The 15164-nt window shown below is 48.9% G+C and overlaps 1 protein-coding gene across 4 annotated transcripts in view; it reads right to left on the reverse strand.

The window, feature by feature from the left end:
* Positions 1 to 3212: 3212 nt before the first annotated feature.
* Positions 3213 to 15164, reverse strand: part of LOC108627695 (uncharacterized) — a 35054-nt gene continuing 23102 nt past the window's right edge. For 2 of the 4 annotated variants that reach the window (XM_026816033.1, XM_026816034.1), the window contains exons 4-8: positions 14746 to 14872; positions 10719 to 10854; positions 6292 to 6404; positions 6125 to 6198; positions 3213 to 4810 (exon numbers count right to left, since the gene is read on the reverse strand). In XM_026816033.1, coding sequence (XP_026671834.1) covers positions 4537 to 4810; positions 6125 to 6198; positions 6292 to 6404; positions 10719 to 10854; positions 14746 to 14872 — 724 coding nt within the window. In that variant the 3' untranslated portion in view covers positions 3213 to 4536. Of the gene's footprint in view, positions 4811 to 6124; positions 6199 to 6291; positions 6405 to 8475; positions 8610 to 10718; positions 10878 to 10949; positions 11014 to 14745; positions 14873 to 15164 lie in introns of those variants that run through there. The other 2 variants (XM_018029067.2, XM_026816035.1) reach the window with 2 other exon arrangements.

Raw genomic sequence — 15164 nt, forward strand, 5'->3', positions numbered from 1 at the left:
ATGCACGATCGTCGTACAGTGGTCGGAAATCCACTTACATAAAATCTTCGGGAAGTTGTATCGTAATGTTTATTATTAACCCCGTCCGGTAAAATGACGAGTTTAGCTTATCATTGATTTTATTATTAAATCGTTCCGGAAAGGGTTGAACAGGAAATTTATTATTATTAAACAATGACGATGGTCTACTATCGTATTCGCGTAGTTTATTTCCGATTCGGTGCTTTAATCAATACGAAACAAAGACTGAATGTGTTTCCGAAAATTGTACAATTCTATCCGAATTCGCGTGGAATAATTCCAGCCGCTCGGTTTTGAAAACTTATCCTCCGTAATTAGAGTAACGGTTCGTCGATTATCAACGTTCGTGTTTCGTTTCTTATAATGCAGATTTACAGGCGGAAAGCTGTTTGAACTATAAAAATATTGTAACGTCTGGCCGAGAATAGACGAAGCTAGTTTTAGGCGCATTGCGGCAGTTGCATCGGGTCTCTACTCCTTGGGCAAAGTTCCTTTCTCGTTTCCCGCGTACGCTAATTATCTTGTACTTTAAATTGCACGGCTTTGAAAGTTTCCCGGGCATCTGAGAAGAAGAGTTTCAAAGGTATTTCCATGGAAATTGTACTCTGATTGATTCTGACTTATCAATTCAGCTTGATCGCGCTTCACAGCCTCGCTTATCGTAAAAGAATATCCGAGAAGGAGATTAGCGTTCCAAGTGTCACAGAGACGTTAACTCTTTGTCGCGATCTTCGTCTTTTTATCTTCAAATTCTTAATCGCAACGCGTATTCGATTCGACGTAAATTTAATAACGCTTCCATGAAGCGCGTTCCTTTGGAGGATCGTTAAAACGTTTCTCTCCTCCGCCACTCGGAAAAAATTGAAGCCCAGACCTCAGTGGTTCTTAAATTCTCCAAGGGACGAGTATTTACTTCTGCTTTTAAAAAATTGTCGACCAATCGTTCTAGAGTTCTTCCCGCGAGATAAGCGACGACGCTTGAGCATTATTATATAGACACGCAGTCACTTACCTTTATCTTCGGACACCTTTGAAACTGTGTCGCGAACTTTCCTGCTGTAATTACAGCCGTGCTCCCTTCGATGTCAAGTTTAAAGATAATCGATTAAAAGAGATCGGAGAATTTGTTGCATCTCTTGTAAACCTATCTCCTTGGCTGACTTTACTATTCTGTTCTGCATACAGTATCGGGATTGGCAGGCGTCTAAAATGTATGGCAGTGGTCGGAGATCCGATCGATCCGAGTGCGGTTTTTCGCGAGCAGGTGCGCGAGTAGCCCGGCTCCGGCCTGGCTCGCTCGACATTTTATAATTCAGGATGCGGGGCGAGAAACGGAAGAAATTACGGGAGAGACGTTGAATGATCGTCGGCTGTACTCTCGTGCGGCACGAAACTTTTAAAGCTCATATCGATGATTTTCGGTCGCCGGAACGAGACCCAGAATCCGACCTGCCTCACCATTTTTTTAATGCCTATCGAATAGATATTAAAAACGTCTAGTGCTCTTCCTATGATTACTCTTCTTCATCGCTTTGTCAGACGTTTTCATTTGGATAATTGCAAAGTAAAAAGTTTTCCGGTCTCGATTCAAGGAACTCGTACACGCGTGTCATGAAAATGACGGCCGATCGAGATTAATGCCGTCGCGGAAGAGAGGAGTTTAAAAATCGGGTGAAAGTGGCATCCTCCGAGGCGAAGAAGTTAATTAAAGAGTCGGTAAGACGAGGCTGCGCGTCCGGAATATCGATTAACCCTCTTCCGGTAGGATTCAATTTGAAATTTTCAATTCAATCCCGATCGAAACGTGGAATTTATTATCTCGGCGTGGTGTCTCGTGCTATTATAATAATTTTAATAAAGCGATTCATCCTTTTGGCCGTCCCTTCCATCTATTTTCAGTTCCTGAGGCCGGGTCACGAGAATGCTTCGAAGAAAGATGACTCTAGGGCTTCGCGGCCCTGCGTCCTGACCTAAAACCGTGGTTCCGGGTTACGAGTCCCGTTATATTTTCGATGTACACTGACGAACAGAAACCCGATGATCCCGTCTATGCGAGAGGGAAAATAGATGAGAGACGAAACGACGACACGGTTATAATTGCCGCGCATCGATTTCCTCGTCTCCTCGATGCCAAGCCCCGTCTCTCGTTTCGTCGACGCCCGTCCGACACACTCGTCCTCTTACAAATCGAACCGAATTCGACACGGCGCCGCTGTTAATCGTTCACCGCGCCACGATTCGATGACTGCTCCGCTCGTCCCTGTCACATAGCTTTTCGTCCCGCCGTCCCATCTGATTCCTGTATCCCAAATCTCTAGTTAAAAATATTTTTCAATATGACAGGAGCGGAGATAATTTCGATATCGGTTTCACGGAAGCTTCCCAGTCTCACGGAACCTTGTTAACGTTCCTGCTATCTGTCTTGCTCACTGATCCGTTTTAATATCTTGCGGGGGTCTAAGTAGGAGTCTCAATTTTGATATCTTAGCGGTGGTCTGTTTTTCGATAGGCACAGGGCGAAAGGAGCACGCGCCGATACATATTCAAAGGACGGGAGGGTGGCCGTCTGGTCTGGCACGGGCCATTAGCATCGATCGTCTTCCGGGAGAGTCGGTCCGCGCGTCGACCGACCGTTTATCCTCTCGAGAATTTCCCCGAGTATCGAGTTAAGGTCGGACGGTGGTGCGCCTTGGCTCCGTATTGTCCCGTGGCACGAACGACCATTAATTCTTTCACGACCGGTTCGAAGCTGAAACGGCGGGGTCGGAGATCCACCGACGTGTCCGACTAACGAAAGCCGATCGTTTGCCTCGCGAGCTACCGAAGATCTTCGTAATCGCGCTCGTCCGTTCCGCGTACACGTAAATGGGTAGAGATAATGGGGCCAGAAGTGCGGCAGGCTGGAGGGAACGACCCTTTGGCTGTGTACGCGAATGGAGTTTCTTGCCCGAATGGCTATGGCGATGGATATTATTATTTAGCCCGGGAAACGGGGTCAAGAATCGCTCTGTTAATGAAACACACCAATTATCTATTCAACCCACCGTGAGCCCTTGCCTTTGTTCCCTTAAACGCCTTTGCCTGATATTAACGTGCAAACGAAGGTTAATTTATTAATTAACAGAAAATATAAACGATATTACTTAAGATCTAAATTACGAACTATCTCGGGGGAAGAATTGGGTAATCGCTTTTAATGAAATACGATTTATTTACTAAATATGCGAAATATATATATGTATATACATTAGGCCATACACACAAGTACGTAATCTCTTTCCGACTTTCGGGTTTCGGGATCGTCGACTGAGTGGCGGCTTCGGGATCAGCGCGGTTCTCTTTGCGCCAATCGTTTTGCCTAAGTTCTACGGAAAGCACGATTAAAGTTCCTCGCGAATTCACTTCAACGTCAACAATGTTTGTCCAGTTTCAATTTTTTCTAATTTCTTTTTTTCGTTCGACAAGGTACGTGGTAGATACGGCAGGTGTATACGCGCGTCGTAGCTATTTACAAAGTATACACAAACAGAGATAGAGAGTGAAGTGTCAGCGAAGAGGGAAGTCTAGGATCGCGATCGATGCGAATCCGCTCGCGCGAACACCGAACAAGTGAAATCACGTACTTAAATCAAATTCATAATAGAACGAGGAATTATTCAATCCGTTGAAGATCGAGTCTACGTTAGGCCCCAGTAATTAATTAGGTTCGTCAGAATAATGAGCGTGAACGGATTCGCGTCCACAGTGATCGCAAGCTTAAGATTAGGTCCTCATTACCGAAGCTTGTCGATTACTCGAAGGTATACGGAACAACAGAAACGGATCCTTCTCAAGGATTTCGAGTAGCCGACAGTCGGGCGGAACTTCATAGGCGCGAGGGTTTGAGCGTGAGCCGCGCGAGTATCGCTCGTCTTCTTACGGAAGTGTACAACAGAGGGTCAGAAGCTTCGAAGCCGTACAACAGGGTAGGTACACGTAGGTATCGTTGCGTGCTACGCGAAGGTGCGCGTCATGCGAGAGAAACATGGATATGCGCCGCAAGGGGATCGTGTGTCGGAGCCGTCGAGACGCGGATCGCTCTCGGTCGCGGCTCACGCTTCGCGATCCAGATCTACGCGCTGCGAAAGCCGCACGGCGCAACTGTTCGGTGTGCTCGCGTGCGAGCGAGCGAGCGAGTGAGTGACCGGGGACAGAATTTGGTGCGTCGCGTTAAAAGAATACCCTACGCGATTTCGAACAAATATTTGCCCTGGCCCCCGGTGGTGCTCGTCGAATCGTCCAAATTAATCGGCTTACAGGCTCGTAAATCGTATTTTCGAGTCGCGTGCCGTATGAACACGCGGACCGATAATCCTCTCGGCATCGATCGTCAAGATCGATGCGAGCCGATCGGGTTGATTCGAGTCTCTTAAACTACGACCTCGACCTTTAATTCCGGACTCGTCCCGTGACGATACCGATTAAATACCTGTGTTTTGAGAAACAAAAGAAAAGAAAAAGAATGAAAACCTGACTTCACGGTGCCGTGGAGATTCGATCGAGAACAGACTCCTGTTCGGGTCGCGGCCGTCGATTCCCTCGTTCCCGCCGAGAACGACCGATCGGCCGACGATCATTACTTCTCTGATCTTCTTCCCTCGCTGGATCAGCTTCTTCTTCTCTTCCCGCAGGAGCGCGGCCGGCCGCGTTCGTCGCTCTCTTTCCTAAACCGGTGGCAGTAGCCGTAACAGCAGAGCGCTGGCCACCGTCAGGCAGACGGAAGGCGCCGCGTTGCTCGCGTGTCCCTCCACTGTAACATGTCATAGAAAACCTGCTTCGTCTCGAACGACGACGTAGCCTGCTACGATTCATCAAGCGGAGGAAGGAGAAGGGACAGCCGGTGATTCGATCGATTCTCAAAACTGTTTACACGTTCGGTATAAAGAGTGAGAATTGAGTTGGTGTATCGTAGAAATTTCGTTTCGGAAGCGAAACGACGGCGTCGAAACTTCGGGCCAGGTCGTCTCTTTCGCTCGATAGTCGCGCGATGGAAAAGTTTCGCGCGGGGGAATTCGACGTCGTTCTGAAACGATTCAAAGGAGGCGGGGAATAGATGCGGCAACGCGACGTACGTCGCTTCCAAGAACGACTCGGACTAACGAGAAAATCGAAGATCGTTAAGAGCAATTTCGTCGAGACACGCGCCGTCTTTCTCCTGCTAGTTCGCGCGAGACCATCGTTCCTTCTCCCGCGGTCGAAGCTCCTCTCCGTCCGTCCCCTTTGGCGATTTCGGGCCGACGTTTACCCTTCGCCTTCGTTCGCCGTCCGACCGAGCATAGACCGGAGACCGAATTTCCCGGTCCTTTTCGCCTCCCGCGATCGATCGCCGCGTCCGCTCGCGCTCGCTATCGCGTCCGATTAATTTATCCCCGCTATTTCTTTTTTCCTTCATTTACATTCAAATGGGGATCGCGTAGCAACGCGATTTCGCGTACGACGTGATCGGGCATAACTAACGCGGAACTGATCGCTCCCGTTTCGAAAAGGAAGAAAGAGTAGAAGGGTAGGTAAGGCAAAAGAGGTAAACGAGCGTAAATTATTGTTTTAATTTCGGTGGTTCGCGGCGCTCGTCTCGAGGGAAAACTCGTAGGTAGATTCTGCGGCCACGGACGACGCCGATCGTAAAGCATCCTTAATTCGTTAGCGAGCGGGGGGCGATGCTTAATATCCTGCGAAAGTGACTCCTCGCGTTCCCCCCTACCGCTCCTTCTCCTTTGCGTTCGTCGTTCTCTCTCGCGCGCGCGCCTCTTTCGCACGGAAATAACGAGGTAATCGTTCCTCGTGCCGTCAGGCTCGCGTTAATTAACGCGTCCGACGTTTCGACGCTTCCCTTCTCCGTTTCTTCCTTTTCCCTCCCAGCAACACCGGGTCGCAAAAAGTGGAAAAGTAAGAAGGTGCAGAGCATTCAAATCAGATGGCATGGATAGTCGAACAAGGAAATGTTAATTAAGCACTTCGCTATTTCAGACTTTGTACATTTTGATTTGACGGTCATCTGATATAGATACCCGTTTTGCTGTGTCGTCTACGTTTCATTGAGTGGACAAGTCTCGTCGTAGCTTACCAAAAAACTCCGTGTTCCGAGTTTCTACGAACGGCTCGTCCGAGTTCGAGTTCAATTCCATGGTCGCCTCGCACCTTGAAAATTTATAGAGATGCGTTAATCAGACGATGACGATATTATTATAGCGACGGTGGTCGGGTGAGAGATCGTTCTGGCTACGAAATTACCTGACGTTTATTTTGTCGCCGGCGATGTGATCCGGCTCCAGCTGAAGTCGTAAACTGGATATCACCGAGTAGAGTCCGTGTTCCTCGAACACCATTTCCGTGTCGGGCTTCACCTGGAACGAAACAACGGGAAACGGAACGCGTGAGCACCGCGAGAGTGCGAGCAGCAATCGCGACCGGAGTTCGTGAGACAGTTCCGAAATTATTGCGCGTTCAACTGTAAAACCAATCAGTGACGTTCAACACGTGTATGATTGGTTTCATAGAAATTCGACGATACGGGAAGGTGTATTCCTTGTGTAGAAACGGCAGTTCGTCGGAAAATACGAATCAGCGGGTGTCGTTTTTGTCCGATTATACGGTCCCGTTAATATTCGTATAGGAGGTAGCTGTACTCCGCTTTATAGTTACGACGATGCCGTATAATATCAGGAAAAGGAACGGGAACGGCGAAACGATACGATTCGCGCGATTTAACGCGATGGCTCGCGGCGAGGTAATGGGTGGCAAGTTGGCGCGGCGCTACGCGACGTTTCCGAGATTTCCTCGGAGAGAGTGAACGGGAACGAGAATTCGCTGCCGCGGGCCACGCGGGCAAAGAGCCTCGTCTTCCGTTTTCCCGTCGCGCTCTCGCGAAATGGAAGCTCCGGGTTTGCCGAGGAAAATTTGCTCGTTCATCGTTCGCGCGCGATTCCTCGGAATCCTCGCGGAAGACAATGCGCGTGAACCAGACGTCTGGAATCTTCTTCCGGGAGCAGGGTGAGAGATAAACGAGCCTCGAAATTAAATCATTTTTAAGCTGGACGATTCCTTTGATCCATCTCTTTGCTCCCTCGCCCCCCTCTGCGGACGGTCGACCCTTTAACGCGGTTCGCCGTGCAATAACGCTGCACATGAACGGACTCGGTATCAATTGGATTCGTGTTATTACGTGCATTTTGTTTATACGAAGAACAGAGATGATAGAAAGAAAATAAAACACGGTTGGACAGGAAATACGCTTTGTCTCTTTGCTCGTCCGTGGTTTTCAACTCCAGGATATTGATTTTCGGTAAACATCGATTCGACTACAGACATAGAGCGCGCGAGGGGCTTCGTAATTGAAAGAGAATCGAAGATTAAGTGCAGCCTGGGGGCGAGTCACCGGAGGAAACGTCGGAGCCTGTCGAATCTTTTTAGGAACGTTTCCGAGAACGGTACTGCCGCGCGCATTAAGTAGCGCGTTAGAAACTCGCTCAACTCCTTAATGGACATCGCCGAGGCAAGTTTTCGCCCGGGAGAGGGAAACTTTTCGCGCCGTCGAGCTCGATTCGCCGTGAAGCCCCGAAAGAGTCGCGACGGCTCGCTCATCGGAGTAATCTTTAAAGCGTGTAAAGCTCGCGCGTGTCCGCGCGTCTCCCGCCTCAAACGCCTCCACTTTGCGGATTATACGGGGTCGTTCAGAAATTAATGTCGCTCTCAGCCGTGTAAAAATAACGTTATCGCTTTACCTCGTTAATTCCATCCAATTACTCTGTAAGTCTTCGTGTAGCGAGAAGATCCGAGTATAAACTAATAAACTTCTGATATCATTCTTCCGATAATCCAATATGTAAATCTCAACCGAATCCGACCGGTGTAACTCGATTCATTTTCGCGTAAGTACGTGCGGCGAGGATTAATTAGCAGTTAACAGAGTTTCGTTGTTCCCACCGTCTATTCCCGACTTGTTTCACTCGCGACGCGAATCCACCCGGTATATCTCGATTCTTTCTTCCGGGAGTCAAGGAAAAGTCGAGTCGAGTTTCGACGCGAAGGGGAAGAGAAACTAGGCGATGGTGTGGTCGCATGTTTATGCAGACTGCGCGTTGTGCGCCACGGCTTCCAGTGGCGCTCGTTAATTGAACCTTTGGCTCATCAAGCATCGTTGCCGTCGACGATATCGTTGGCCCTGCTTAAGCTTCACCCGTCTCGCTTACCTTTAACGACCCCGTGTTCCCTTACCTCTACGTTGCTCTCAAAATTTCATAACTCCAGAATCATAACTAAGAGGCCAATAAGAATTTCATGAAGAAATATCGTGGATTGAAACGTGTCAACGAAAGTGCTGATCATAGTAGAATAATTGGTTTCGTATTAAATCGAGAGATTTCATTTGTCAGACGATTTCCTGGAGACGAGCAAACACGTTTATATATCACTCACCTGTTCCCCATTGATGAACCACTTGAGAGTCGCGCGCGGATGGGACTTGCCGCTTGTGCAATTCAGCCCGAGGACGTCGCCCGTGGCGTAAACCTTCTCTTCCCCGGTTATCCTCGGCCCGCCTTGTGGTAGAACTGCAATTACACAATTCCGCTTTTCCATCGTAACTTCGTGTACCAACGAGTACAGGCTTTATTTGTTCACTTTTAATCTCTGTCAGCGTCGGTTTCGATATTATTTCTGAGTATCGTATATAATTATATGTAAGAGGACGAGAACGGAAGGCGGGGCGGCGTTGTAATCCGCGTCGCGTATCTCACGCGCGAAAGGTTGATCGCGTAGCACAGCAGGGAAAGATCAATCCGGCCCGTAGCAGTCGCGAATGGCTTCGTTGAATATTCTAAGCGGGGGTTGTCGCGACAGCTTCTCCGGAGGCTTATCGGCCGGGGGATGAACTTTTATCGCGATCGTGCGCGCTCACGAAAACGATCCGCGTCGTTTCACCCTTCCTTGAGTCCCGCGGCCCGTCGAGATTAAATCCCGGGTCGTGAACGCGGAAAATCTCGCGCAAAGATGCTCCGCCGATAGATAGAACGACCGGATCTCGTCGTTCGATCGATTCCCTCCCGCGAGCTTCTGCGAATCTCGCAACCTCTGTGCATTGGTCAACGGAGATTTAACGAGGGAACCCTTTGCCGTTCCTTCACTCGAACCGTCGTAAAAGAAGTCTTTGGTAAAGAGAAACTCGTTTGTTTGCGTAAAATATTGGTACTCGTCTCGACGAAATAATGAACTCGAAGGAACGACCGAAGTCTCAACGGTTTAAATGCAGTTTTTGCGATCCAGTGAGAAATTATTTGATTATTCCGGAGGAGACATTGTACGGAATGATCGTTGCTGACTCGGATAACCCGTTTACGAGCGGTAAACCGTTTGCGGATTGACGTTAAGTAGTGTACCTTCGTTGGCCGTGTATTGCGCGCGAGCTCGGAGGCGATCCTTCGAAACCAGTAGCGAGAACGAGCAGCAGGCAAATTGAAATTTACGAGGAACGCGCAACTTCTCCGCTTAAGGGACCCTAGACACGCGGGGCGAACGTTTTCCCGAAGAGGACTCGAGAAACCGTGGCACGCGGTTTCCTCTCTTGTTATCCCTCTCTCCCGTTTTCACGAATTAAATGGGACGATGGGTTCGCGATAAATGAAAAACCAGAAACCTATATTAGCGAGTCATTCAAGTCCCCAAAGATCAGAGGCAGACTGAAACGATAAATGCCTTTTGCATTTAAAAAGCATCTGAGCAACGTCGAAGCTGTAATAACGAGTGGACGTAATCTTCATATTCGTTGGAGGTGGATCTGGGCAAGTTCATTGATCGACCGGACCATTGGGAGAGGAGAAAAAGAAAAGGGAATTCCACCGAAAGATGCGAGAGGCTGGAGACACGCGCGTCGAAGCTTTTACGGTCGAGAAGCCTTTCCTTTTCGTTTCACCTCCTCCCCAACGGTTCACCGCTCGCGTCTCGTTATGTCTCGGAACTTACGATGCCGTAATATTTATCGGACTTTACGCGATACTAAAGTTTGAACAGCCTCTCGGAACGCGGAACGAGAGAATTGAACTTTCCTCTTGCCGTAGGTCTGGCGAAGGGCGTCGAACGACGTTGTATTACCGCCTGACTATTTCACCAAATTCATTTGATATTAACGAACGTCGACGTGGATGAATATCGGAACGTCTTAAACGGTCGCAGTAAAAACGTTTGCAGATATCGTTGTCTTAATGCCGTCGGAACACCGGTTTCGTGCCATTCACGTATCGCAGTGATAAGTGGACGACGACCCTTGGAGCGAAGCCTCACGAGGCGGCGCGCACGACCAGTTTGTTCCCGTTTTCGTTTCGAGACTCTCGGGTACGACCTTCGCGTGCGGAAACACTAATCTAGTTTTCGGCTCGATCGATTCTCCTTTGATCCGAGTCGAGTCGACACTCGTTAACAGGAACGGGTGTGGGGCCAGGATCACCCTTTCCCTCTCTCGAAAATAGTAATTCCGTTTGCCCCGGCAATCCCGGGAAATATTTGGCCCGACGATCCTTCTCCTTCTCCCGAAACTCTCTCGTAACCATGAAAGCTTTGCCCAAATTATGGCGGTTCGATAGCCGCGATCAAAGGATTATTAATTAGCAGCAACCAGGAGTAGGAATATATATACGAGGTACGGGAATCATGGGGTTTTCGCTCACCGAGAACTTCCATGTTGGCCTCGGCGCTGACCGAGTTGAAGCTGGGCGCCTCGGCGCTTACCTCGCACTTGTACTGCCCGCTACTGTGCAGGCTGACGTCCTGCAGCAAGACCTGTTGGTGATCCGACCGGCGGCGCTGAAACAGAATCGACACCTCCCCTAAATCCTCGATTACGATCGTCCGTTAAACGACGATGAGAAAGACGAGGTGTCGACGCGGGGAACGTCTACCGATTTTTCTTGTCTCGTTTCCCTCGACGCGCTTCAAATTATTCTTCATAGACAGAATATTACGCCTCTAGATGGGTAAGAGGCTTACGTGCTTAGATCGATTTATTGCCATAGTTGCTGGCTCCCGCGAACCGAAAGTTATTTCGCTGAGATGGATGGGGCGGCGGGCCAAGTAGAATAGCTGCGTCACTGATCCGACGCGGCGTCGCCTCGGTCCGACCGCACTGTTTGTTCAACCACGCGAGTTTGGCGAAAAGACTACGCATCGAAAATCCTTGACGATGTGGACAGAACGGGCAGATTCGCGTGTCCGATGCGGCGTTGCGAACATTACCAGCAAAATAGATCAGAAATATCACGTTTCGCCTATTTTCGTATGAACCAACTAATCATTTTATTAAGAGCGACGTTACGAATTTAATAATTAATTCAGTGTAGATCTTAAATAGTCTGAATCCTGACTGGTTTATATCGTGATATTTTAAGGGAGGTTTATTTAACTTCGCGTCGATGATTTTGGCTTGGAAGAAAGCAAGGAGAGCGGTATCGATAGACACACGATTGCTACTTTATACCGCGGCGAGTGGAACGAGGAAAAAGAGCACGGAACGAGAAGACCCGCAATAGATGGAATCGCGACGCTGATAATCCATTTATCCCGGTGCGCGCGGGTCTTTTCGCTTTCGCGTGTTCGCTCGTTCTTTCCTCTCCTCTCCTCCCGTTTCCACGCTCGTTACGCTACTCCGTCCAATTTCAATTCGCCTGAATTTCCACTCGCGTCCGCGGAGCTCGTCGTTTTTTCAACACGTCGTGCTAGTTTCGATTGAGAGACACAAATACGCGTTGGTAATAATTCTGAATAGCGATAACAGCTCGTAGGGGCTACTGTCTGGCATTTTCGAAAACCGTGAAACGAGAAATAATGATGGGCCTTCTTCACCCGTTTTTTTTTTCTCTCAAGTAGAAACGTCGACGTTTATTCAGTCGCGAAGTTTCCGCTTATCGACAAATCGATTTAGCCCACGGGCGAGAAAAGTTGCGGGAAAACAAGTGAGAGGAATGTCGAAATGCTCCGCGGGAATCGCATTACCTTGTCCGGCGGACGCGACCGTTCGATTCAGGTCGACGAAAGGAGGAAGGAAGGAACGCGTGGCTGCCTGCGCGCCATGGGAGACGGTAAAACGTGACTCCCTGTTGTTTCGCGCGAAGCTACAATCGCGTCGCTACTAAAATCAATCGATATAACGTGTAGAGCGTAGACGATACTTCAATGACCGATTCAACGACTAAAAAACGATGGAATGAATTCACGTGTAGTTGCTCGGACAAACTCGTTCAACTAGTTTTGCATATTCAATAAATTTAGTTATTCATACAAACTTTCCGTCAGTTTCGAAAGTAGGGAATTGAAAAAAAAGAGTTCGGTGGGAGCGTTCGACGCCAGAGTTCGGTTCTCTCGTCGCTCGAGAAGTTTGCTCCTCGAAGACGATTGTGAAGTCACCGCCCTTGGCAAACAGACGTATTAACAACCGGCGGATTAGTCGTGAGGGGAGTATCGTCGGGACCGATAAAGCGGTTAATTACCTTTGTCTCGATCGTCAATTAGCTCGCTGAGGGAACTCGGATGCGGCAGCGGAGTCGAATAAACGTCGAGGAAAGTACGGTTTAAAATTTTCAGATAGCGAAATTAAGAGGCGTTACGTAACGCAACGGGGCAAAGGGGCGAACGAGAGGGAAAATTAAAAGTCGAGGGAGCCGGGGAAGTAGAAATATACGAGAGTCCGCCCGCTAAATCCACTTAATTCCTGCTACTCCAATAAGTGTCACGAGCGAGCGTATCCGAGCGGAGGAATGGCCGTGGGACGACGACGGTGCGGGAGCGAAAAGACACGCTCGCTTTTGTCCACGAGAAATTTCTTTGTCGATATCGGAGAGCCATTGGACCGAGCCAGATTAATAGCCGTGCTCTCTCTCCGTCCGCGTCCCACCGCCCCACCGTTCTCTCTTTCAGCCCGATCTCGAGAAACGGGCCGGAGTAAAGGGATGAGCCGATTCGACTCACGTAATGCTCGTTACGCGTTCGAGGCCGATATTAACGAGCGTCGAGGAAAACGGAACTTTCGTGCCTTCCAAAACGTGAATCGGAAGCGGACGTATCGTACCGAGAATAGACGATCCCCGCGATCCGCTGCGCGTTCCTCGAGACCGCATGATCCCAAAAATCGATCCCTCTATCACGAAAGCCGTGGAAAAATAATATAGATCCCAATTGCGAATCGGACATTGAATTTTTCACGATTCTGTAATATTCAACGATCAATGACTTCTTTGCACCGTCTGACTTCCCACGTTCTTTGCGATACATTTTAGGAACCGAAGGCGGTTTAGGGTTTTCAACTTTACGTCCTCGCCTCGTCCCGACTGGAACTCGGCAGACGTCCCGATTCGTCAAACATTTATTCGCGACGATAAAGGCGGACCGCTTCCCGCCCACGCGAGAGGACAAACGCGCATACATCGGAACGGTATCGCGAACTTTATATATGCTCTCCTTGCTCCTATCTTCCTTTCGATTCTCCTCGGCTCGATGAAATACTTTTATAGCGACGTCGAATAAAACTCGAAGGAGAAAATTGAATAGTGGGCTCTCGGTTCAAAGCCGCGGGCGATTCCGGTCCTTAAGCGTCGGAGTCTAATACGGATCTGGCGACAGCTGGGCACGGTTCTTGAGCGGCTCGTAATCGTAAAAATGATGTACGCGCGGTTAATTGAAAGTTAATATTATTATTATTATTGGACGACGTTCCCGGCTTGTAACTGGAAACGACGTGCCGGCAGTGGTATAACTTTACGTTTGGCGCGACGAGGCGGCGCTTCAATATTCGACTACTCTACTAGTTTATCGTCACGAGCCGGGGAAACGGTCGGCTTCACGTCTTTTCTTCTCTCTCGCGAGGCTCGCAAAAACGCGAATATTCCCGCCGCGGTGTTCACCCGCTCGTTCGACTAAACGGTCACCCCTTTATGATCGCTCAGCCAATTTCTTGCGCGTTAACGATCGTACATGACTCTGTGAACTGCGCGAGGTGTGCCTACCGTACGTTCCACGTGCTATGAATGAGAAAAAAATATTGCCGCGATGACTGTAACTTACTCTCTCTCTCTCTCTCTCTCTCTCTCTCTCTCTCTCTCTTTCTCTCTCGTTACGATTTACAATTTTGCTGGGTCGAAAAGCGCGTGCGTTTACCTTAGGAACCGATCTCTGCCGATGTGCATATTCGTGAAAGGGTAATTGCGCGCGTTTCAGCGCATCTCGTAATGCACAAAAGAAGTCTATACACCGTTGGATATTGAAGTTGGATGCCGAGATAAAAAGAACCGGGGTAACTGCGCGCGCGCTCTTTCCCTCTGTACTTTTTTACCAAACAGCGTCTCGTAAATGGAATTCCTGCCAATGCCGCTCTACTCGCTTTGTTAGTTCCCCGAATACGCGGCGGTTTCGTTTTTTTTTTCCTTCTTTTTCAAACCGATTCTCGAAATCGTAAGGCAACGGTCGATGCACCGTCTTCGCATCTTACTTCTAAATTCCACTTTTACCGACACATTGATTTTGATTATCAAAAGCCGTTTACGGCAAAACGAGAATCTTATCTGTTACGCGATGTCCTACCGGTTCCAACGACTGTTGGCAGATAAAAAGCACGTTAAACCGGAATCGCATACGCCGAGCAAGAAGGCGGAAGCAGATCAGATAGCGGAGCCGTGGGGGGTGAGGAAGAGGGGACTTTCGACTCACGTCAACTTTAACGCCCTCGACGCGATAGGTGTGCTTGGTGAGTTCCGATTTGGGCACATATCTGTAGAATTCCTCGTGGTCCTTGTACCATGAGATGGAGTAGAGCTTGTCCTTCTCCAGGTCGTACCTGAAACAAGGGGCATCGACTCTTATCGTCCGATCGAAAACGCATCTATCATTTAAACGTATAACGAACCGAACGCGCACCGACAAATTTTGTTTCCTTCGCCAAGAAAGAATATAAGCAATTTGTGGTTCTCCTTTGAAGATGAAAATTTATTTAGATACACTGCGAATTGTTTGCTTTGTCGACAGATTTATGATATCGTCGTTTCACCGGCGAGTCGACGGTGTCGTTGCAGGGTTAGTATCGATTGCGAGCGGAGAGGAAGGAGATGAAACGATGCGGCACGGACCGC

This window comes from Ceratina calcarata, unplaced genomic scaffold, assembly GCF_001652005.2.
Source record: "Ceratina calcarata isolate Rehan_Ccalc_2016 unplaced genomic scaffold, ASM165200v1 scaffold48.2, whole genome shotgun sequence".
Lineage (NCBI taxonomy): Eukaryota > Metazoa > Arthropoda > Insecta > Hymenoptera > Apidae > Ceratina > Ceratina calcarata.